At 52.1% G+C, this 23,375-nt stretch overlaps 3 protein-coding genes across 5 annotated transcripts; 2 read left to right on the forward strand and 1 right to left on the reverse strand.

Moving 5' to 3' along the window:
• Window positions 1-1,586: 1,586 nt before the first annotated feature.
• On the reverse strand, window positions 1,587-3,730 carry SAT2 (spermidine/spermine N1-acetyltransferase family member 2). 3 transcript variants are annotated; one of them, XM_082860251.1, is made up of 7 exons: window positions 3,559-3,730; window positions 3,337-3,388; window positions 3,117-3,200; window positions 2,916-3,017; window positions 2,733-2,773; window positions 2,489-2,600; window positions 1,587-2,404 (listed from the first exon to the last, which is right to left on the reverse strand). In XM_082860251.1, the coding sequence occupies exons 1-7, from the start codon at window positions 3,622-3,624 to the stop codon at window positions 2,355-2,357; spliced, it is 507 nt and encodes a 168-aa protein (XP_082716377.1). In that variant the 5' UTR covers window positions 3,625-3,730; the 3' UTR covers window positions 1,587-2,354. The 3 variants fall into 3 exon arrangements, with proteins under 3 accessions (XP_082716377.1, XP_082716376.1, XP_082716378.1); XM_082860250.1 differs by having other exon boundaries at window positions 1,587-2,600; XM_082860252.1 differs by lacking the exon at window positions 3,117-3,200 and having other exon boundaries at window positions 1,587-2,600.
• Window positions 3,731-5,299: 1,569 nt separating this feature from the next.
• SHBG (sex hormone binding globulin) lies at window positions 5,300-8,591 on the forward strand (the record flags this gene model as incomplete). Its single annotated transcript, XM_082860311.1, has 5 exons — window positions 5,300-5,328; window positions 6,457-6,643; window positions 7,554-7,715; window positions 7,951-8,110; window positions 8,227-8,591. 5 exons carry the CDS (start codon window positions 5,300-5,302, stop codon window positions 8,469-8,471), a joined length of 783 nt encoding a protein of 260 aa, XP_082716437.1. The 3' UTR covers window positions 8,472-8,591.
• An 8,744-nt stretch (window positions 8,592-17,335) lies between these two features.
• Window positions 17,336-21,934, forward strand: ATP1B2 (ATPase Na+/K+ transporting subunit beta 2; the record flags this gene model as incomplete). The annotated part of the gene is made up of 7 exons (XM_082860587.1): window positions 17,336-17,447; window positions 19,223-19,351; window positions 20,069-20,173; window positions 20,284-20,489; window positions 20,727-20,783; window positions 21,564-21,662; window positions 21,770-21,934. 7 exons carry the CDS (start codon window positions 17,336-17,338, stop codon window positions 21,932-21,934), a joined length of 873 nt encoding a protein of 290 aa, XP_082716713.1.
• Between the last annotated feature and the right edge of the window lie 1,441 nt (window positions 21,935-23,375).

The following is a 23,375-nucleotide window of genomic DNA, read 5'->3' on the forward strand; positions in this document are numbered from 1 at the left end:
CCCCATGGAAGGGGGTAGTTACAGAAGGAGGCTGGGAGAGTTAGGAGGTTATAGCAATTTTCAAAGAGAGGTGATAGTGGGAGTGGGGTTAGGGATGTGGACAGATTTGAGAGATATTTTTCTCTATTCTTTCTTTAAAAATCCTTCCCCCTAAATGCCCTCCCCTCTGTTCTCCCTGGAATAGCCAGAACCCAGGTGATTTTCACTCTATACTAGTCAGCCCCAGCACTTAATAGAATCACCCTACAGGAGGTTAATGAAGTGATGAGTGGGTGGGAGACCATGGGGTGGCTGCAGAATGGATTGATGCTGGGGTGCAAAGACACCCTATGAAAACTGGTAAGATCTGGGTCAGGATGAGCGAATAACAAAAAACAAGTGTAAACTCCGAAAAGCAAAGACAAAACAGGATGGGGGCAAGATACATTTTGGAAATATTAAGTTTCCTAGTTCATACTCTTATTTATTTATTTTTGGCTGTGTTGGGTCTTCGTTTCTGTGCGAGGGCTTTCTCTAGTTGCGGTGAGACGCGCATAGTCGCTCCGTGGTATGCGGGATCTTCCCAGACCAGGGCTAGAACCCATGTTCCCTGCATTGGCAGGCAGATTCTTAACCACTGCGCCACCAGGGAAGCCCCCCTAGTTCATACTCTTTTCTTCTGCATTAGCATTTAAAGTTTTATTTATTCATTTTTCTGAAGTACTACATGGGCGAGGCACAAAATTCAGAAGATCCAAAGTGGTATGGGGAAGAGTCCCCTTCCTTCCGTTACCTGGACACCCAGTTCCTCTCCCTGGAAGCGACCACTCTCTGCTTGTTTGTGTGTCCTTCCAGAAATAACTCATTCTGAGTTGTTTTAAAAGTGCCGTCAAAAGATAACTTGTTCATGTTAAAAAGATATTCATCCCTGCCAGATTAGATGAGCCAAGGGCATGAAACTGGATTCTTCTGGCTCCCATCTGTGGAAGGAGCTGACAAGCTTCATTATTTCTCAATCAAGTTTGTCCTAAAGGCCCATCTGTTGTAAACTCGTTTTAAGGGCCCCAAATTGGCACCCCTCTGGAAGAATTTGGGCATTTGAAGTGTTGTTTGGTTGAATTGTATTTTTGGGGTTTTTTTTTTTTTTTTTTTTTTTGCGATACGCGGGCCTCTCACTGTTGTGGCCTCTCCCGTTGCGGAGCACAGGCTCCGGACGCACAGGCTCAGCGGCCATGGCTCACGGGCCCAGCCACTCCGCGGTATGTGGGATCTTCCCAGACCAGGGCACGAACCCGTGTCCCCTGCATCGGCAGGCGGACTCTCAACCACTGCGCCACCAGGGAAGCCCTGTATTTTTTTAAAATTTTGAATTTTGAGATGGATCTTCAACTCTCTAGACTCCATTGATCCTGTTTTTTACAATTGACACATGTATGTTACCTTCTTGTCCACTTTCAGTGTCTAAATTATGACCATTTAACCAATGGTTCCTCCACAAGAGGAATAATATGTCACCACTGAAAGTGATGATGTGTTTAATAACTTAGGCAGATGTTTCTGATTTATTGTTAAATGAAAAAACAGGTTGCAAAAGAGTTGATCCCATAAATCCCCACACACTTAACTAATTGTATGTATATATGTACATTGAAAAAATCTAAAGAATCAATACCAAAAGGTTAAGAGTAGAGATGTAAGTAAGGCTATGGATTTTATTTTTATATGTCCCTTCAAACTTCTCTACAACAAACCTGCATTACAAAATATGATGAAAGTAGGAAATGAACCTGTTTCCCTTCTTGTCTCCATGCGTCCTAAAGGTTTGTTTTGGTTCTGCTGAACTGAAAATAAAGGCTTTGTGACTTTTGAAAAAGAAAAAGCACTCGCTAGCTGAGCGGATTTTTTGAAAAGTTGGGGCCAGTGGTCCTTCCCAGTGTCCCTAAAATGCCACCACGAGGTGGCAGCCTGCTCCATCTGTTGAGTCGGTGGGCCTGCCTCAGTCTTGGATTCTACACAGCCCAGTCCAGACACTGGAGGCCTTTGTCTGGGTCCCAAACCCGACCAACAAGCCTGATATGTATGCTAGAGGCCAGAGTCAATACTCTGGTCCATTGTGGGTGAAAGTCATCTTAGGCCCACTTTTATCTCCAGGAGCAACATCCACTGACCAGAAGACACTGAGGAAGGGTCGTAATAGCTGAAGCTTGTCACATCCTCAACTCCTCCACCCAACACCACATCAACACATGGGAATTCTCATTTATTTTTCACCCTTAACAAGGAGGTGGGAAGCCTTGCCTCTTCCTCACCTCTGTTCTTTCCATCTGGGAGTATTCACTTCCAACCCTCCTTCCCTTCCTTCAGGGAGGCCTTGGTCAGTGGAGGCAGTCTCTGAGGACTGCTTGAGCTGGTGGGGATGAAGAAGCTGAAATAGAGATCCCCAAGGGATGGCGTCACTTTCCTGCCAACTCCCTCATCGCCTCTCCTTCAAAGCGAAAGCAGTGCCAACCTTCAGCTTCCGTCAGATCTTGGGCTCCTAGGGCCTTATACAAGTCCATAGCCCCCTTGTTCCAGTCTAGGACTGCCAGGCGGAGCTGGGAGCAGCCCTTATCCAGGGCCACCTGTGGGAGAAGACACCACTCACTTTCCTGGGTCAAAAAGGAAAAGACTTGCTCGCCCTCCATTCAACCCAGGTGCCTCCCATACAGCTTTGCTTTGCCAGGGCCCAGCCTGTAGCCCATCCCTCTCCTCACCTCAGCCACTTTTTTGATTATTTTGGAGCCAATCCCCTGACCTGATGTGGGGAGAAAAAGGCAAAAAGAGGGATCGTCTGAGTTGAAGGGGACCAGAAAAGACCATAGGCTAGGATTAAGAGGCAAGGGATGGTGGTCCAGTCTATGGGTTGCTTTTCTCCCATCCCGGCCTCTGCCCAGTACCCCGATACTCTGGCTTCACGTAGATGTCTTCCAGATAAATGTTTCGTCCCTTCCATGTGCTGTAGATGAAGTAGTATAGCCCATAGCCCACCACACAGGGCCCTGAGAGAGAAAAAAAGAAGGGTCAGGCCGCTGGGCACCTGGGGGAGAGACCTTTGAGGCTTACTGGAGAGGGCACCTCTGAGGTCAGGGTGCTCTTACCCTGTGGCTCCCCGGGCGCAGGAAGAATCTCTGCTACCAAACAGTGATAGAAAGGATTCTCTCCAAAGCCATCTGCTCTCAGGGCTGCAGAGATCGGAGTTGTGACAAAGAGATAGAGAAAGAAGGCCTGGGTGTGTGCCCAGTCTGGAGTTACTGCCTGGGGAACCCATCCGTCACTTCCACCCCAGCCTCCGTCAGGACTCAGGTGTTGGGCCCGTACCTTCTTCACTGATCTTCACCTGGTCTGAGAGTTTCTCGTACTCAGCGAGTTCCTACAGCGTGCGGACAGAGGCTAGATTAAGACAGGAGGGCCTCACTGCTCCCTAAGCAGGAGCCCTGGGCGCGCTCCTCCCTCTGCTCCCACCTCCTCCTTCCCGTCCCCACTCCAGCAGCGCCGCTCTGACCCCCTCTGGGACCCCAGTTTCCGGCCCGCAGCCCTCACCCGAATCAGCCTCAGGATATTTCCACAGTCTCCCTCCTTGGCTTCTCGGATCAGCACGGAAGCCATCCCGATCTCCACCGTCTGAAACCGAAGTCCAGGATCCCCACTTCCGTTCTGCAGGACCGGACGAAGAGCAACGGGGACCCTTTAAGGGGCCTCCAAATTCGGATCCCGGAAAGCCGGGGGAGTGGTGGGGAGCGAGGTGGTGGGGGCGCCGCGGGCTGGGAAGCAGAAGCCCGATTCCGGCTGCCGCGGGGCGGAGAGAGTGGTGGGACTAGCGGTCCGCACGGCCTGGTAGCCCCTAATTTCGGGCCCCTACAGCGCGCACCTGCCAGCCAATCAGCTTGCAGAGCAGGCATGTCCCCGCCCCCCACGCACCCGCCGCCCCCCAGCTCTACCCCTACGGCCGGGTCTCTTGACCGCACACCCCGCAGGGGTCAAGGCTGGACTGCCGAGGCTTCCTCGTTGTCGTTATCTGGGTGTTCCAGCCTCTGTTGGAGACACTGCACGGCTCAAAAGATACCTCCTTCTTTAACTGAAGTGTGCAGTGATACCTCCTCTACCCTTCACCCCAACTCACCCATTTCAGCCCATCCAGACTCGGGGTGAGCCCCAAGACCTCCAGCTCTTGCCTACTGGCTCAAAGTGTTACCCCTCTTGGGGGCATTTGTATTTTAAGATGGGTCAGGGAGAGGGTGATGAATTTCTACTGGTAAATGGTTAGGCCTTGTAGTCGACGGCTAAGAGAAGATAATGGGGGGGGGGGAGGGACCAGGACTCTTAGTATCCACTGAATCACACTCAGAGACAGTACCTCCCTATGCAGCAAGCCTCAGAGGCCTGGGAAAATACTAAGGGAAGAGCTCAGAGCAGATACCAGGCACTGTGCCTGTATCATCTCGAATCATCCTCATTCACAGTAACTCTGGAAAGTAAGTATTTTTCACATTTTGCAGACAAGGACACTAAAGCACACAGGTGGGGTGACTTGCCCACAGTCACCCAGCTAGTATTTGGGATTCCATGTCTCACAGCTCTAGGCCTTATGGAGGATGCTACTTGGGGATCTGGGCATGTCTGTTTCTAGATCTCATGTTTGTCCTCAAGGCAGCCTCTGCAGGTGGGCAGAAGGCTTGGAGGACCCAGGTCAGGCTCTAGAAGGAGAGGGGAAGTGAGGTGTCCTCTCCCAGCTCAGAAACCTCTCAGCAGTGGGGGAGGGTAGTGGAGGAACTCTGTTCCTCACTCCATTTGTCCTCAGAGGGGCCATAGGGTCAGTGGCCCTGTCTCCTGCCCCCCTTCTTCCCCCGGGGCAACATTTAACCCTCCACCAACCATGTGCGACGCTGCCTGCCCCCACGCATTCTCCTCAGAGTTGTCTGAGGCACAGAGAGGACCGCGGCTGATTATGGAGAGCGGAGGTCCACCGGCCATATGGCATGGGCTGCCGCTGCTGCTGCTACTGCTGCCTCCCAGCCGTGAAGGACGAGCCGTGAGACATACTCTCCCCAGACAGGTGCAGGAGCAGGACAGGGCGCTAAGCCCTGTGTGTGTTTAAGTGAGCTACACTTTAGCTCTGCTCTCTTCCTTTCTTTCCTCCTCTGGCCTTGTAGCAGTGCTTCTCCCTCCTGTCTGTCTCTGGCATGTCTTATTTCAGCTTGTTTATTTTTCTCTCTGGCAGAGGACTCAGGACCGGCCTGCTCTGTACCTCAGCAATGGCCCTGGACAAGAACTTGTAACCATCATGACCTTTAACCTCACCAAGATCATAAAGTATGGGGTTGACCTAATTCTTTGACCTAGTCCCCTGACCTCACCCTCTCTCCATCAGCTCCTCTCTCCCTTTTTTTTTTTGCTTTATTTAATTGAAGTATAGTTGATTTACAATGTTGCGTTAGTTTCTGGGGTACAGCAAAGTGATTGAGTTTTATATATATATATGTATTTATGATACATGTTATATATATATATTCTTTTTCAGGTTCTTTTGCATTATGGTTTATTACAAGATATTGAATATAGTTTCCTGTGCTATACAGTAGGACCTTGTTGCTTATTTTTATTTTCCAAAAATATTCTTTATTGAGGTCATTGCTCCTAAAACAGAAGCAAAAAGCAGAGACCAAACTTGGTAGTAAGATGTGATTAAAAAAAAAAAAAAGATGATAAAATATAAGCTGGCATATTTCAAGGAATAAGCAACAGAAGTTGCTTATCTATTTTACATATAGTAGTTTGTATCTGTTAATCCAAACTCCCAATGTATCCCTCCCCACCTTCCCCTTTGGTAGCCATGAGTTTGTTTTTTATGTCTGTGAGTCTTTCTGTTTTGCAAATAAGTTCATTTGTATCAGTTTTTAAATTCCACTTGTAAGTGATAGCATATGGTATTTTGTCTTTGTCTGATTTACTTCGCTTAGTATGATAATCTCTAGGTCCATCCATGTTGCTGCAAATGGCATTGTTTCATTCTTAAATATTTATTTATTTATTTGGCTGTGCCGGGTCTTATTTGCAGCATGTGGGATCTTCGTTGCGGCATTCAGGATCTTTAGTTGCCGCATGTGGGATCTAGTTCCCTGACCAGGGATGGAACCCAGGCCCCCTGCACTGGGAGCTCGGAGTCTTAACCACTGGACCACCAAGGAAGTCCTTGTTTCATTCTTTTTCATGGCAGAGTAATATCCCATTGCATACATGTACCACATCTTCTTTATCTATTCATCTATCGATGGACCTTTAGGTTGCTTCCATGTCTTCGCTATTATAAACAGTGCACCAGCCCCGCTCTTTTCCCTGTCTCCCTGTCCTTCTCTCTCCCTGTACTCCAATTCCCTCAACCTCACATCTATGCTCAAAGAGCACACCCCATACCCAGTCTTTCCTTCTGTGTCCTTCCAGAACCTCCTCCTTTGAGTTTCGGACCTGGGATCCAGAGGGAGTGATTTTTTATGGTGATACCAATCCAGAGGATGACTGGTTTGTGCTGGGACTTCGGGATGGCAGGCCTGAGATCCAGCTTCATAATCACTGGGCCCAACTTACAGTGGGTGCTGGACCCCGGCTGGACGATGGGAGGTGGCACCAGGTAAGCCAGATCTGGTCCTGAGGGAGGGGTGTCTTGAGCTGGTGTGAGGAAGGGAATGGAACCAAGTTATTGGGCATCTCTTTACCATTGTCATCTCATTGAATCCACACAAAAGCCCCATGAAATTGCTTTTTTTTTTTTTTTGGCCACACCTCTTGGCATGCGGGATCTTAGTTCCCTGACCAGGGATTAAACCCGTGCCCCCCACAGTGGAAGCACAGAGTCTTTTTTTTTTTTAAATATAATTTTATTTATTTTTTTGGCTGCATTGGGTCTTTGTTGCGGTGCGCGGGCTTCTCATTGTGGTGGCTTCTCTTGTTGCGGAGCACGGGCTCTAGGCACGCAGGCTTCAGTAGTTGTGGCACGCAGGCTCAGTAGTTGTGGCTCACGGGCTCTAGAGCGCAGGCTCAGTAGTTTTGGCACACAAACTTAGTTTCTCCAAGACATGTGGGATCTTCCCGGACCAGGGATCGAACCCGTGTCCTCTGCATTGGCAGGCGGATTCTGAACCACTGCACCACCAGGGAAGTCCTGGAATTGCAGAGTCTTAACCACTAGACCTCCAGGGAAGTCTCAGAAGTTGCTATTCTTGTCCCCATTTTTTCAGAAGGGAGTTCTGAGGTTTTGTCAGTATGTAATTGACAAGTCCAGAGTGAGCTGCGGATGCCAGCTGACTCTTCAAGTACATGTTCTTTCTGCCATACTAGACTGCCTCTGGTAGGTTCAAGTCTTTTTTCGTAGATGGTTGCTCAGCAGTTAGTTGTGATTTTGGTGTCTTCATGAGAGGAGGTGAGCTCAAGTCCTTCTACTCTGCCATCTTCAGTATGGCATTTTCTAGACTGCCTCTGAAGAAAGTGGTGGAGGCAGGCCCCAGGAACCTCTGATTCTTCTTCTCTTTTTCTTCTTGCAGATGGAAGTGAAGATCCATGCGGATTCTGTGATGCTAGGGCTGGATGGGGGGGAGGTGCTGCATCTGAGACAGGTCTCTGGGCCACTGGCGCACAAACCCCAGCCCATCATGAGGATTGTTCTGGGGGTGCTGCTCTTCCCTGCCTCCAAACTCTGGTTGCGGGTAGCTGCGTCACAGGGGCAGGAACCATGACCAAAGCTCGTAAAGCATTGCTGGCTGGGTGGCCGTGGGGGTCTAAGTCCACACTTCAAAGAGGGGGTATGGGGTGAGAGCTGCAGGGGGGAGGCCAAATGCTTGCATCTTGGAGGGGAATAAACAGGGTGGGAGTCTGGGACTGGCGCTCAGATATCCTGATTCCAGCATCCCCCGTATCTTCCCTTCCCCACACGGGCTCCAGCTGGTCCCTGCCCTGGATGGTTGCCTGCGCCGGGAAGACTGGCTGGACCAGCAGGCCCAGACCTCAGCATCTGTCCCCACTAGTCTCAGAAGCTGTGCTGTAGAGTCTCAACCTGGAATATTCTTCCCGCCAGGGACTGGTGCAGAATTCAGTCTCGAAGGTAAAGGTTATTTTCTCCTCCATGGCCAGCTCTGTGTCCATTTCCCTCCAGCACTAGCCCCTTCCCTCCATGAATCCCCAGCCTTCAGACCTCAGGAGGGTCATTTCTCCCCCCAGACATTCCCTGGCCTCATGTAGAGCCCTGGGCCTTCTCCTTGGACCTGGGACTCCAGCTACCAGCAGGCTCAGGCCACCTCCTTGCCCTTGGGACCCCAGAAAACCCTTTCTGGCTCAGCCTCCACCTCCAAGATCAAGTAAGAGGGAGATGCTGCCTGCATTCAGTGGAGCCTGGGAGTGGTGGGAGAAAAGGGGACTCTAAAATGTCAATATTACGAAAAAATAAAGAAATAAAAATAAAATAAAATGTCAATATTACAATGGTTTAAGGGTTGGGGTGGGCGGGCAGAGACACATATTAAAGCTGCCCACAGCAAACAGTGACTTGTAGTTAGATTATATATTTACCTGGGGAGGGTGTGGTTTTATAGAAGGCCAAGCCAGGAGAGTTAAGGCAGGATGGAGGTGGTGGGAATGGCCAGTAGATAGACTGCATGGCTAAGAGACAGAATTAAGGCAGCCAGGGGTGGGGCCACATGGAGCAGATGCAGTTCATTCTTTCCTCCCCCATTTATGTCCCTTCCCACACACTCTGCAGAAAGTGGTGCTGTCTTCTGTGTCAGGGCCAGGGCTGGATCTGCCCCTCATCTTGGGGATCACTCTTCAGCTGAAGCTGACTGTGTCCAGGGTGGTTTTGAACCAGGGGACAAAGAAGGAGATCCTTGCTCTGCCTCCCATGGGCCCTGCCCCCCTCCTTAACCTCTGGGCCCAAACACAGGGGCATCTCTTCCTGGGGGCTTGCCAGGTAGGAAAGTGATGTTGAAGTTTCTCAGCACACCATGGGAAACAGCTAAGGGGAGGGGAAGAGGTGGGAAGGGATGCATTTTTAGGGGAAGGAAATCTCTGCGAGGGAAGAGGAGAAGGCCATAAGAAGAGAGAGGATAAGGGGAGAGTGGGAGGAAGTGCTTTAAAATCTTTAGGTTAGAGGACTGGAAAAGTGGGGAGGAGCTTCTGGACCACGGCCACCCTAATGCCTCCTCCATACTACCTCGCTGTAGGAGAGGCCTCTTCTGCATCCTTTTGCTTGGATGGCCTTTGGGCACAAGGCCAGAGGCTGGACATGGACCGGGCCCTGAGCAGAAGCCAGGACATCTGGACTCACAGCTGCCCCCAGAGCCCAGGCAACGGCACCGACACTACCATTACATCCCCACCTAAGAACCTCCTTTGAATGTCACTCATTCATTTATTTAACAAATATTTACGGTGCATCTGCAATGTACCAGGCACTGTGCTGAGCATCGGGTTGCACTGATGAGCAAAACTTACCCTGCTTCGGGACTTCCCTAGTGCCAGTGGTTAAGACTCCGAGCTCCCAAGGCAGGGGGCCTGGATTCGATCCCGGTCGGGGAACTGGGATCCTGCATGCCGCACATGGCGGCCCAAACAAAGCAAAACAAAAAACTAACCCTGCTTCCTGCCTTCTCTGTGCTTGTGGTCCCCTGGGGGAGGCAGGCATCCATCAAAGACTAACAAGTGAGTGGATAATTGGAAACTCCGATATGCACCATAAAGGAGCAGTCAGGGAACTGAGAAAGCTCGAAGGCCAGTGGCCTTGACCTAGGCTGGGGATCGAGGAGGGATTCCTGAGGAAGTGGTGACTTCTTAGGCTGAGATCCCAGCAACAGCACCCACAGACCCACAGACACACACACCCCAGTTGCGAGTCACTTCCTGGGAACCAGCAGGCCACCTCCTTCCCCAGCAGCTGCAGCCCCGGGGCTTTAGCTTTGTCCCTCTGGGGCTGGTCCCCAGAAATCGGGAGGGAAGGGAAGAGATGGGATTTTGTTGTCCTTTAGACAGGCCACTGCTATCCAAGAAAGGAGCAGCAGGGGGCGTGAGTGGGTCATAGAGAGATGGAGGCCTTTGGGAAAAGGGGTGGAGGCAGCAGGGAGAAAGAAAAGGGGGGGAGAGCAGAGGGAGAAGGCTGCCTCTATCTCTCCTCATCTCGGCCCACTAACTGCGCTCCCAGATGAATTTGTCTTTACTCCATTAAACAGGAACTGGTTTGTGCTGGTCCCAGCTGGAAAGAACAGACAGAGTCAGGAATATCTCTGCCCTCAAAGAATATATGGTGACTCAGCCTCCAGACCTCTGGAGAATCCTGGCGCCCCATCTCCTTCCTGGGGTACCCTCCTGCCTCAGCCCCCAGCTCCCTGGGAAACTTCATGCCCATCCCCCATCTCCAGACCCCATGGGGATCCCAGTGTCCCAGCTTCCTAGGTTACGAGGCTCTTCCTACCAGTAACCCAGGCAACAGGGTGAGTCACTCATTGGACCTGCTGTCCCCCTTCTACAAGGATTAGCCAGGACCTAAGTGACCCCAGAGAGTCTCTGGGTTGGAAGACACATCCTAGGCCCCTCCTTGGACCCTCACAATCTCAAGTTTGCAAGTCTATGGCTGCCTCCTTCCAGTCAGAGTGTTTTTCAGGAGAGTCCTCAGCATGTCCAGAGAGCCCAAATTCAACTCTGGTCCCTGGGCAATGTTCAGGATTAGCCTGGGCCACTTGACTAAGTTAATTCAACTGGTATTTACTGAACACCTACTGTGTACCAGGCACTGTTCTAGACACTGAGAATGCATTGATGAAAAGGATAGACACAATCCCTGCGCTTATGAAGTCCACAGTGTAAGAGAGGAGACAGCCAGATGGTCCATAAACAAAAATAAATAAGCAAGGTCATTTCAGATAGTGGTTGTCTCTATAAAGGGAATAAAATCCTGTAGTAGAATCAAGGGTGGTAGGGGAGGGGCAGCATTAGCCAGGTGGTCAGGCAAGGCCTCTCTGAGGCAGTGTCACTTGAGCAGAGACCTGAATAGAAACCTGAAAAGAAACCAGTCCTATGGGGGTCTCGGGTATGAGCAAGCCAGTGGGGAGAGAGGCTCAAGGGCTTGAACACACCTGGTCCCCACCAAGGGGGTTGTTCTGAGTGGCAACTTCCTGGCCTTGTGTCCCTGAGGAATCTCCCAAGGGCTAGCTTTTCTCTCCTCCCTCTACCCCATCCTGTCCAGGACACTGTGCTCCCAACCTCTCTTTCTCCAGCCTGCCCTAGATTCCAAGATTCCTGATTACCATCCAGAGCTGTCTACACTCTTTCATTAAGACTGACTCTGCTTCTACACAGACTCTGCCAGGCTCCCACCAAGGGCACCTACAATGCCAGCCCAGTGTCCCCTGCCTCTCCCACACCCCTAAAAACCATTCTGGAGCTTGAGAGCATATGCTGTAGGCTCCAAACCTGGTCTACCCACTCACTCCACCCTGTGTGTCACCTCTCTCTTCCCTTCTTCCCTTCCCTCCTTCCTTCTCTCTCTCTCTCTCTCTCTCTCCCTCTTTCTTTCTTTCAACTAACATTTATTGGACCCTGACAGTATGCCAAGCACTGTGTTAGGTACTCCATAGGGACTCCAGACATGAATAAGACTTGGTCCTGGCCCTGGAGAACAGGGGTCTGGGGAGAGAGACAGATACGTAAAATGATTTAATAGGGATCTCTTAGGAAGTGCCAGGAACTTGAACAAATGACTAAACCTCTTTATCTTTCAGTTTCCCCATCTACAAAATGGGCAAGTCACCCTACTCAGGGTTGCCAGGAGCGTTTGGTGGAATCATGTAAGTCAGATGTGTAGCACAGTGCTTGGCATATAGAAAATGCTCCCTGTATGAGAGATGTTGCTCTTGTTTATATCATTAGCCTCCTGCATAGTTCTTGAAATATGAGTCTGAGCCTGCCGGGTATGGAAGATAAGGAAGGGTGTGTGATGTGGCTGAACTGGGGGCAGACTGAGATGGAATGAGGGCAGACTGGGAAGGCTCCTTGGGCCACGGGGTGAGAGGCCTTGTATGTCCTGCTGAGGAGTTGGGGCTTGATCTAGTCAGCGCAGGAACATGTGTTTCTTTCCTTTTTTTAAATTGTGGTAAAATACACATAACATAAAATTTACCATCTTAACCAATTTTTTGAGGAATTTAATCAAGATATATTGAATACATGGATGAAATGAAAAGCCAACAGATAAAAACCATTTATATATTCGTTCCAGGTGGCATGTTTTTTTTTTTTTTTTTTTTTTTTTAGGTGGCATGTTTTAAAGTCAGGCTAAGTCTTTAACGGTTACAGAATACAAATATATACCTTCATAATATCACACATACCTTCATCACATAAAACAAAGACACTCTAGGCCATTGCACAGACCATGATAAATTGCAAGAAAGAAGAGGTGTTGTAATAGTAAATTCAAGGGCTTCCCTGGTGGCGCAGTGGTTGAGAGTCCGCCTGCCGATGCAGAGCACAGGGGTTCGTGCCACGGTCTGGGAAGATCCCACATGCCGCGGAGCGGCTGGGCCCATGAGCCATGGCCGCTGAGCCTGCGCGTCCGGAGCCTGTGCTCCGCAACGGGAGAGGCCACAACAGTGAGAGGCCCGCGTACCGCAAAAAAAAAAAAAAAAAAAAAAAAAAAAAAAGAAATAGTAAATTCAAGCCAGTCAGTGTTCCTCAGTCTTTTACCATCTTAACCATTTTCAAGTGTCCAGTTCAGTGGCATTAAGCTTCACAATGTTGTGCAACTATCACCACTGTCCATCTCCAGAACTCTTCATCTTGTAACACTGAAAGTCTGTACCCATTAAATAAGAACCCGCTACTTTTCCTCCCCCACCCCCACCCCCCTGGCCATATCTGTGTTTTGGAGCTCTCTTCTTTCCTTGTTCTTGTCTCTACAAAGACCCATCTTGCTGGGAACCCAAACAGCTGAGTCCCTGAGATTTGGTTGGTGGGGGAAGGGAATCATTGGGCACAGTCCTAAGACAGGCTCTGGGTATGGGAGAGGGGGTGTGGGAGCTCTCATTCCCTTCCTCCTTTCTGGAGATGCTGGAGGGAGGGCTGGATTCCGGAAAGAGGTTGGAGGTTTGTAATGGCTCTTTGCCCCCTCACTCCTTCCTCAGCCTGTTTCCCTGTGAACACCAATGCTGCATGGAGTAGAGTGTCCTTCCCTTCCTATGCCCAGCCCTCCTCACGCTGACCCTCAGCTTTAGGAGAAGGTATGGAAGGGAGCAACACAGTCTCAGCCTTACCCCAGAACTGTCCTAAGTGTACAGAAGACATTCATTCTTTCTTTTCCAAGTGAGCCTGGGGTACAGGGCAGAGACTGAACCAACAGTCTGGAGGCCATCTGCAGGCCTGTGTTTGCCAGGCTGTGTGTGTTGAGGGTAAGATCCAGGCCTCATCTCTCCAGATCGAGACTGGCCCATTTCTGTGCTCCTTAACTGATGAAGGAAAAGGCAAGTTGCTTCCCTGAGGTTTCTCGTAGAAGGAGCCATTCCATGTTTAAGCCCAATTCAGCAACCAGGCATTATCTTCGGTAGCTCTGTGGGTTGCTTGGGTATGGAGGATATATAGAAAGCCTTGCTCTGAAAGAGCTTACAGTCTAGCTGAAAAGATAAAATACAAGAGTTTTCAGCCCAGTTGCTCAAGACAAAAACCTAGGCACTAGCCATGGTCATCATTCTACTGCCTAAATAGATTCTGAACCCATCCTCTTGTCTCCATCTGCAAAGCTGCTGCCCTGGTCCAGGCCATCCATATCTCCCACCCAGACTGCTGCAAAGCCCTGCTACCTGGCCTCCTCGCTTCCCATTGTCCACTCTCACACAGCAGCCATGGTGATTTTCATTAAATTTAATCATGTCGATCCATTGCCTAAAACCGTAGAATTAAGACTTCCCTGGCGGTCCAATGGTTAAGACTCGGTGCTTCTACTGCAGGGGGCATAGGTTCAATGCCTGGTCGGGAAACTAAAATCTCATGTGCTGCACAGTGCGGCCAAACAAACAAACAACAAAAAAAAACCCGCAGAAAAATCCTGGAATTGTTTCTGTGATGGTTGGATTAAAATCCAAACTACTCCCTTTGGCATACAAGGACCTGCATGACTTGGCCTCTGCCTACCTCTCAGATCTCTTGCTGTACCAATCTTGCTGTCCCTCGTTCAAGCCCAGCCTCTGCACTGACCCTTCCCTCCACCTGGAAAGCTCTTCCCCTACATGTCCCTATGGCTCCTTCGGGTTACTTGGGGCAATTAAAAGTTATCTCCTAAAAAAAAAAAAAAAAGTTATATCCTCAGTAAGGCCATCCATGCCCATGCAGGCACTCTGGCACATCACCCTGTTTTATTTTTTTCTGCATAATATTAACATTATTTAATTTGTTTGTTTTTACGGTTTATTGGAATGGGAGTCCCAGGAGCACAGGGACCAGAATAGTGCCTGGCTCTAAGCAAATGCTCATTAGGTACACATTGAATGAATGAATGGGAGTCGGGGCTGGACTCTGAAGGGTGGGCAGTCTTCCAGGATGTGGAGATGAAATGGACAAAGGTGTAAAGTCAGGAGTAAGCACAGCCTGTCCCAGGAGTGGCGGGCTCAGCTCCAGCAGAGGACTAGTTGGGGCCTAGTGGCAAAGGAGGTTGGGGATACAGACTGGGTCTAGATATGGAGTACCCTGAGGGTGAGACTGAAGAATCAGGACTGCATCCTGCAGGGTCACAGGAAGCCACCGAAGACCTTTGAGCTGAGGGGTGCCCTAATTAAAACTGTATTTTGAGAAAATTAATCCAGAGTCTGCTGCAGCAGGGACTGAAGTAAGACCAGCTGCATAATTTGTGGGACCCAGTGCAATATGAAAATGTGGAATCCCTTGTTCAAAAAGCAGGAAAAAAGTGCCGTTCGGGTACTAAAATATAAAATATTTTCCTTTCTTCCATGGTTCTTCTCTTGACTTTTCATGGTATTTTAAATTTATTTAATGTTATTCTAGATAAAGAAAATAACATTTCGGGGACTTCCCTGGTAGTCCAGTGGTTAAGAATCCACCTTCCAATGCAGGGGACTCGGGTTCGATCCCTGGTCGGGGAACTAAGATCCCACATGCCGCAGGGCAACTAAGCCCACGCGCCGCAACTACTGAGCCTGCATGTTCTGGAGCCTGCGCGCCACAACCAGAGAGCCTGTGTGCCACAACTAAGAGCTGACGCAGCCGAAATAAATAAATATTTTTTTAAAAGAAAATAACATTTAAAAAAATAAATTTATTTATTTATTTTTTGGCTACGTTGGGTCTTCATTGCTGCACGCGGGCTTTCTGTAGTTGCGGCGAGCAGGGGCTACTCTTCATTGCGGTGCGCGGGCTTCTTATTGCGGTGGTTTCTCTTGTTGCGGAGCACGGGCTCTAGGCAGGTGGGCTTCAGTAGTTGTGGCACACGGACCGTAGAACGCAGGCTCAGTAGTTGTGAGCACGGGCTTAGTTGCTCCGAGACATGTGGGATCTTCCCGGACCAGGGCTCAAACCTGTGTCCCGTGCATTGGCAGGCAGATTCTTAACCACTGCGCCACTAAGGAAGTCCCAGATAATGATTCTTAACAGGAGGTCTTTGGAGGCCCATGTACCTCCCTACTAGACTGTGGGTCTCCGGAGCCCTGTGAGAGCCATGACTTTACCTCCCCAGCGCTGGGTTGCACAAGGTCTCTAGTAGGTGCTCAATAAACGTTTGTTGACCCAAATGGGGAAATGAGAAGGGGAGTTCAGACATGGGGGTGGGAGGAGGCGGAACACCTAAGCAGATGGGGCTCCAGGGCTGGGGTCTCAGGGCAGTATTGGGGGCTGGGAATGTGGTGTTGGAAGGGCTTTTTTGTCCCCCTAATATTACTTGGTCACGTTAGGTCTTAGTTGTAGCAGGCGGGCTCCTTAGTTGCGGCATGCACGTGGGATCTAGTTCCCTGACCAGGGATGGAACCAGGGCCCCCTGCATTGGGAGCGCAGAGTCTTAATCACTGCGCCACCAGCGAAGTCCCTGGAAGGGTTTCATGAGGGATGTGGTGGGAAGGCAGAGAAGCCCCCAGGCTTGGGGAGAACCAGGTGGTGGGAGAAGCGGCAGTGGGACTGGAGAAGGAGGTGTCGGGGGGATTGGTAGCAGCTCCCATGAGGGGAATTTCCCTCCTGTGGTGGCCTCTATTGATCTCTTTGAGGACTGTTCTAGCTTCCAGCCCGGCTGGTGTAGTACCTCAGCTGGTCTCTTCGATCTGCTTTTCTTGATCTCTGACTCCTTCTCTATTCGTCTCACATTCTGCCCCGTCTCCTGGATCTTAGTCTCTTTCTAACTCCCTGCCTGAGATGGGGCCCCCATCTCAGCATATATCTGTTTTCCTCTCTGTCTTCTGTGTCTCTCGGGGGTTATCTTTCCCTCTACTCCGCCCGGACACGCCCTCTATCCTCTCCACTCACCCAGATCTAGTCCAGTACCTGGAGTGGGGGTAAGGGAGAGACCTCTAGGTCCTGAAGAGGCGTCAGGGGGGCGGGCCCAATCCCTTTCTCCAAATTTGCATATGCATGAAGTCGCCTAGGCCAGCAGCGAGGAGGCGGGGCCTCTTGGGGGGGGTGGAAAGGGGGCGGGCACCCCCGGAGCCGCGGAGTATATAGACTGAACGCCGCGGCTGCCGGCCCCGCACTGCTGAAGAGCGGAGCCTCCGCCCGGGGGACCCCTATCCCTGCCTGTCTCCCACAACTGCGCGTCCCCACCCCACCCCACCCCCGCGGCCGAGCCACCGCAGGTGTGGCGGTCTCCGCTCGGCAGAAGAGCCTTGAACGGTCACCCGACCCTCCTCCACAGCCTCTTTGCATCTCGGATTTCGGGGCGGTCCCCTCCCCCACCTCTCCCTGCCCCTTTGCACCCCGATTTTTTATGCGCTTCTCTCGGGTTTTGCAGCCGTCTATTTTTGCATCCCTTTTCGTTTTGCTTCTGGGAGGTTTGGGGAGTGAAGCTGCGTTCGCACCCCTTCCCCTTTTTATCCTCCCCTGCTCGGACAACCCCCCTTTTCGTTGCAGTGGGGGGAGCCTAGGTTCTGTGCATCCTACGCCGCGCCGCCAGCACCCCGCAACGTGTGGCCCTGCGCCCCGGAATTTGCAGCAGCTGCATATCTGAGGGAGGGGTCTCCCTCGCCCCCGCTGCCTTTGCTTCCCGCGCGTTCTGGTGCGTGAGTGTGCTTCACGCGCCGCACCCCGGCTTCTCCGTAGCCCCCGCCCCGCGCGGGACTCGCCCCCCGCCGTCAAGATGGTCATTCAGAAAGAGAAGAAGAGCTGCGGGCAGGTGGTTGAGGAGTGGAAGGAGTTCGTGTGGAACCCGAGGACGCACCAGTTCATGGGCCGCACCGGAACCAGCTGGGGTATGCGGGGCCGGCCGCGCGAGGGGTTGGGGGTCCGCCGGGCGACGCCCCGAGCACACGAGGTCCCGCCGGCGCAGCCCCAGCTCCCTTCCCGGGTCCCCGGCGTCCGGCCCCCCTGCCGGGCTCTGGGCTGGGAGGGCGCCGAATCGCCGGTCTAATCTCCCTGGCTGGCCGCTGCGGAGGCGGAGAAAGTAGGTCACTGCCGCCTTCCCGTCCCCCGCGGAGCCCCCTCGCTCGGGGGGTCGCGGGCTCTGAGCGCGTGTCCGCGCCGCGGCGCTCGCGCTCGCTGTCGGAGTCCGGTCAGCTCCGCACAGTCGCCCCCCCTTCCCCAGAAGAGAGACCCTTCCCTCCCTCTGACTCTCACTAGCTAGCCAGCCCCGTCTATTTTTAGCTCGAGCCCACCCCTTGGACCCTGGGAACGTTCATGAGCGGGCGGGCCTTGGAGAGGTGGGGAGTGTGTTGGAGGGGGTTCTTCACAGCGGAAGTTGTCTGTGTCCTACTACCGGGTGTTTTGGAGCCTTCTGTGACTGCTTGGCGGATGGGGGGCTGTTGCGCCGGGGTGACACTGGGAGGTTTTCGGGGCTGGGTGTTCAGCTCAGATGTCGCAGGCGGAGGGAGTGGTCACTAGTGGTGAGACATGTACATCATCCGGCCCAGTGTGTCTGTGGGCTTGCGTGGCTTGGCTCCTTACCCACCCATACCTTGGCGCCACTGGGGAGGCGTGGAGGGAGTTGCATCTGGTTGAGGGTCCCGTGCTGGGCATAGGTGCCAGTGAGGGGTGGAATTCTTCCGAAAGGGATTTTCAAGCTGGGAAGTCGAAGCACAGGCGACATTGTGTGACACAGCTTACAGTTCATCCACACTAATTGAACGCGGACCCCATCAGCCCAGCCACTTGGGGCACTTGAGGTGGGTCCGATGCAGTCCTTGCCGCAGGAAACTTGAAGTCCACTCCCTGGGACTGGAGGCATCCACGAGTGCTTGGGAGAATCTGAGAAGGCTTCTTGAGTGAAGTGTCTTCTGAGATGGAAGGACTGGGGGTCTGGGGTGGTGGAAACAGCAGGTACTCACCAGGCTGAGGAGTGACGGAGTGACGTGTCACATCCACCAAGGACCAGCTCTATGCCTGAAAGGCTATTGGAGGTCTACATTTACTCCTGCCTCTGCCCTGGGTGCTGTGTGTGAATTGGGGGGTAGGTGACTGTTGAAGGTTCTGGACAGCTGAGACTTTGTAGCTTGGCAGGAGCCTCATTCAAGGTTTGGCTTTTGTGGGGCTCTGAGAGAGAGATTTTGCTATTTGAGTGTGGGCGTCCACGCCCTGAGGGATGGGATAAGAGTTTGGCTGTGAATTGGGGCCAATGCCGGCTTGAAAGTCATCGTGCTAGACAGCTTCAAGCATGAGTACCGATACAGTGGTATCAGATATTGTGCCTTTTCAGGGCCACGAAGGTTGAGGAGTTGAGAACGTAATTTGTGGCAAAATGACTGCGGCCTATACTATGAGTTGTACCAGCAACAAGAGTTTAGACCTCTTGTGGCCTCCACAAGGTCGGGCTTCACTGTGCTGTGGGATCAGGAAGGGCTGGGAGTCATGGCTGGAAGCCAGACACAACTGCCGCTTTTCAGCTTGTCTCCTTTTGCTTCCAGGGGAAGGCTTCCCAAGGCTCTGTGATCCATTCCTGTGCAGAACCTCTGAGTGGGAGAGGGGTGTGTGGGGCTAGGTCAGGTCATCGAGGGAGACCTGGAACCTGCTGACCCTGTTTCCTCCTCCTTAGCCTTTATCCTCCTCTTCTACCTCGTCTTCTATGGCTTCCTCACCGCCATGTTCACCCTCACCATGTGGGTGATGCTGCAGACGGTCTCTGATCATACGCCCAAGTACCAGGACCGACTGGCCACACCGGGTGAGTGACGAGGCTCCCCCACCAGCCACTGTAACTGCTCTTGTGCCCCCAGGTATCCAAAAGGAACTCACAGGCTGAGAACTGTCAGCTCTTCTCAGAGGTTCGGTTCTAATGATCCAGTCACCATGTGCTGGGGAGTTCTTTTTTTTTTTTTTTAATTACTTATTTATTTTATTTTTGGCTGCGTTGAGTCTTCATTGCCCACGCAGGCTTTCTCTAGTTGAGGCGAGCAGGGGCTACTCTTCATTGTGGTGTGCGGGCTTCTCACTGCGGTGGCTTCTCTTGTTGCAGAGCACGGGCTCTAGGCTTGTGGGCTTCAGTAGTTGTGGCACACGGGCCCAGTAGTTGTGGCTCGCAGGCTCTAGAGCACAGGCTCGGTAGTTGTGGCGCACGGGCTTAGTTGCTCTGCGACACGTGGGATCTTCCCGGACCAGGGCTCAAACCCATGTCCCCTTCACTGGCAGGCACTGCCAGTGTCCCCTGCACTGCCACCAGGGAAGCCCTGGGGAATTCTTGAAGTCTGCCTTCCCATTTCCCACAGCTGAGAGCTCTGTGATCTGGGGAGGTGGCAGATGTTCACAGGAGATCTCCCTCCCGGGAAGACGATCTCGGCTCTTCACCTGTCCCTCACCCTGGTGTTCCCTATGTCCATCTTTTTCCCTCTGTGTGTGGTCCCTCATCTTATATATACCCCTCACTCTCGCCTTTGTTGACTAGGCTTGATGATTCGCCCTAAGACTGAGAACCTAGATGTCATTGTCAATGTCAGTGACACTGAAAGCTGGAACCAGCATGTTCAGAAGCTCAACAAATTCCTGGAGCGTGAGTATGGGGCTGGTGATGTGGCTGTGCAGGACCTCGGGGCAGGGGACTGGAGACCCTGGGAGCAGAACATGAGGCCTGTGACTCTCCCCCCCCCACCCCCCCCGTAGCTTACAATGACTCCATCCAAGCCCAAAAGAATGATGTCTGCCTCCCTGGGCGCTATTACGAACAACCAGATAACGGAGTTCTCAACTACCCGAAACGTGCCTGCCAGTTCAACCGGACCCAGCTGGGCGACTGCTCTGGCATTGGGGACCCCACCCACTATGGTTACAGCACAGGACAGCCCTGTGTCTTCATCAAGATGAACCGGGTACTCACGACCTTAGTTCCCAGGGGGAACGGAGGAGGGAGCTGGGGCTACCATCTGCTGGCAGCTGCTTTGTTTTGCTGGGGCTCTTGCGCTTCGGGAGATTTTTAGATATTTGAATGGCTGAGAGAACAAGAGAGATGGGGCCATTGGAGGCTGAGATGGTGGTTGGAAGGCTGGATACTTGTGTCTTTGACAACTTCTTTCTTTAACCCTCACGACTCTCTCTCCTCGCTCCAGGTCATCAACTTCTATGCAGGAGCAAACCAGAGCATGAATGTTACCTGTGTGGGGAAGGTGAGTTTGTTGGGCCTTGCGCACCCATTTGTCCTTCATGGTTTCCATGTCATTCACTCATCTCTCCCTATCTTCTTTGCTCCCAGAAGCTCCATCACTCTAGGGACAAGGGGGTAAGAGTGGGCTCTGGTATGGCTCAAACTCCAAGGGGCTGCCACCTCTCTTGCTTCTCTCTAGGATGCAGAAGTCTGCTCTTTTGTGTGGATAGACACCCCCTTCCTGACTCCACCCAAAGCCCTGCTTCTGGCTTCTCTCCCTAATCCTTCCATGTTCTCCTCTATTCCCTGACTATGTCTTCTGCTCTCCATCCCATGTCTCTCCTATCCCTCAATTCTTTTTAGGTATCTGGTAGCTGCTGATCTGTAAGCACCACCTGCCACCACTAAGTTGTCCTTGGAACCCTGCTCCCCCCACCTCTGTCCTCTCTAGGAACTTCCTGCCCCTCTTCGTTCATCCCCCTCCTTGTTTCCTACTGAGCCCTTACTCATTTATCTGTTCTCTCTTGGCTCCGCTCCAGAAACCGATTTCTGAGGATGGGGTAAGAATTTGGGGTGGGAGGGCAGTAGGAGGCTTCAGGTTCATTAGCGCCCTGGAGGCCTTCCCAGTTTGATGGAAGAGATGGGACACCCGCTCCTGCGCACGCGCAAACACACCAGCCTCCGCGCTCAAGGGATACGGATATGAGACAATAATTTGGGGGTCAAGGAGGAACAAAGGGAAGTCTGGAGAGCGTCTGGGTTCCCTCACATGCTCTCCCCCACCCTCCTGCGCCCCCCACAGCGAGATGAAGATGCTGAGAATCTCGGCAACTTCGTCATGTTCCCTGCTAACGGCAGCATCGACCTCATGTACTTCCCCTACTACGGCAAGAAGTTCCACGTAAGTCCCGTGGGAGGCTGGGTGCTGGTTCCTGCAGGGGAGCGGGGCCCTGGGGAGGAGGCCGAGTTGCTGCGGGCCTGGAGCCTCGCTCTCCTCCTCTGGCCCAGGTGAACTACACGCAGCCCCTGGTGGCCGTGAAGTTCCTGAATGTGACCCCCAACGTGGAGGTGAACGTGGAGTGCCGCATCAACGCCGCCAACATCGCCACTGACGACGAGCGCGACAAGTTTGCTGGGCGCGTGGCCTTCAAACTCCGCATCAACAAAACCTGAGGCCCCTTCCTCCCGCCCCCACCTCTTTCCTACGGATGCTTCTGGAATATCCCTGACCCTGCCTGATCCCTCCCTCACCCACCCCAAAGGTATTTTTTATAACAGAGCTCTGGCTTGTCTGAGTCCCTTTTCCTTTACTTCTGAACCCGGCCTGATGTCTGTCGTGATTCCCTGGCTACCCACATTTTCCACCATCTTCTTCCCACCCTGGCTCAGTCAGAGACAGGGAGATGGGACCCCAAGACAGTCACAGAGGAGTTGGGAGCCTTTCTAGGCCTGGAGTAGCTTTGAGTGGGGTGTCCTCACAGCTACCCACCTGTCCCGCCCTCTTATCCCCTGAGAGCTATAGAAAATGCCCACCCACCCACCTACGCACATATCTCATTTCACCCCTTACTTCCACACACTGAGGTGGCGCTCAATTCTGTTTTTTAAATTGAAGGAGAATTGACTTACAACACTACGTTAGTTCCAGGCGCACAGCATAGGGATTTAATATTTCTGTGCGTTAGAGTGGTCACCAGTGCGGCCCTCTATCCCTCATTCCAGCTCAGCTGCTGTCACCTCCCTCTGTCTCCCACACCTTCTGCTTATCTACAACAGTCGCTGTCTCAGCGGCTTTTGACTTGCCTGCCTCCTCTGGACGGTCTTCTCCATCCCCATTCCCTCCACTGAAAGGGGGACCGTTTGTAATTGAGGACAAGGTGGCTCTGTGGCCTTTTCCCTCTTTCCTGGCACATCTGGCTTCTCACCCCACGTTGACTACGTGAGCTGCGAATGAGGGTCTGAAGGAGAAGTCCATGTTGGTTCTTGAAAATTCTCTTCTGGTCCCTCCTGTCACCCAACTAGGCACTCAGAGGGGCGGGGTTGACCTAGGCTGAATGTCCACTTTGTTTTTGCCGATGGCTCCCTTCCCCCTGTTCGCGTTCCCAGAATATCCTGCAAGTTCCACTTCCCAGGCGCCCTGGGGGAGGGGCAGCCATTTTGGCTAGGTCCCCAGTGGCCACCTTGGAAACGTCAGCTGGCTATGGGACTATTCCACCTCCTTCCCCTGGGCCCAGATATGCCCCCACCGTTCTCTCTCTGGCTTCTCTTAGCAAGTTATCAACTAATCACTAACTCCTTCCTTTTTCTCTGCATGCCAGCCTGAAAATTGCAAATACCTCCTCCATCTAAGGCTCTGAATTTCTTGTCTCCGTCTCCTTCAGACCCCTTTGCCTTCTTAAACAACCCCATAGTGCCCATAGAATGTTAAATGAGGGACTGCCTGTGATCTTGAGTTATAGAGGCATTTTAACTCTTTCTTTTCCCACGTCCTTCACTTCCTCCCCTCTGACTTCCTTTTTTTTTGATGCTGCAGCTTCCACATCCCACCCACAGATGGACTCTCCCCTGTTTTTCTCTCGCTGGATCTGAGTCTCTTCCCTTTGGGTCCCCATGT

Source organism: Leucopleurus acutus (genome assembly GCF_964270905.1).
Source record: "Leucopleurus acutus genome assembly, chromosome: 19".
Taxonomy (NCBI): domain Eukaryota; kingdom Metazoa; phylum Chordata; class Mammalia; order Artiodactyla; family Delphinidae; genus Leucopleurus; species Leucopleurus acutus.

Coding starts and splice junctions, on each gene's coding strand:
- SAT2 (XM_082860250.1), bottom strand. CDS start 3,624: ATGGCTTCCGTGCTGATCCGAGAAGCCAAGGAGGGAGACTGTGGAAAT. Junction 3,389..3,558: donor ATATCCTGAGGCTGATTCGG/GTGAGGGCTGCG, acceptor CGCACGCTGTAG/GAACTCGCTGAGTACGAGAA. Junction 2,774..2,915: donor CGTGAAGCCAGAGTATCGGG/GTACTGGGCAGA, acceptor TCCCCACATCAG/GTCAGGGGATTGGCTCCAAA.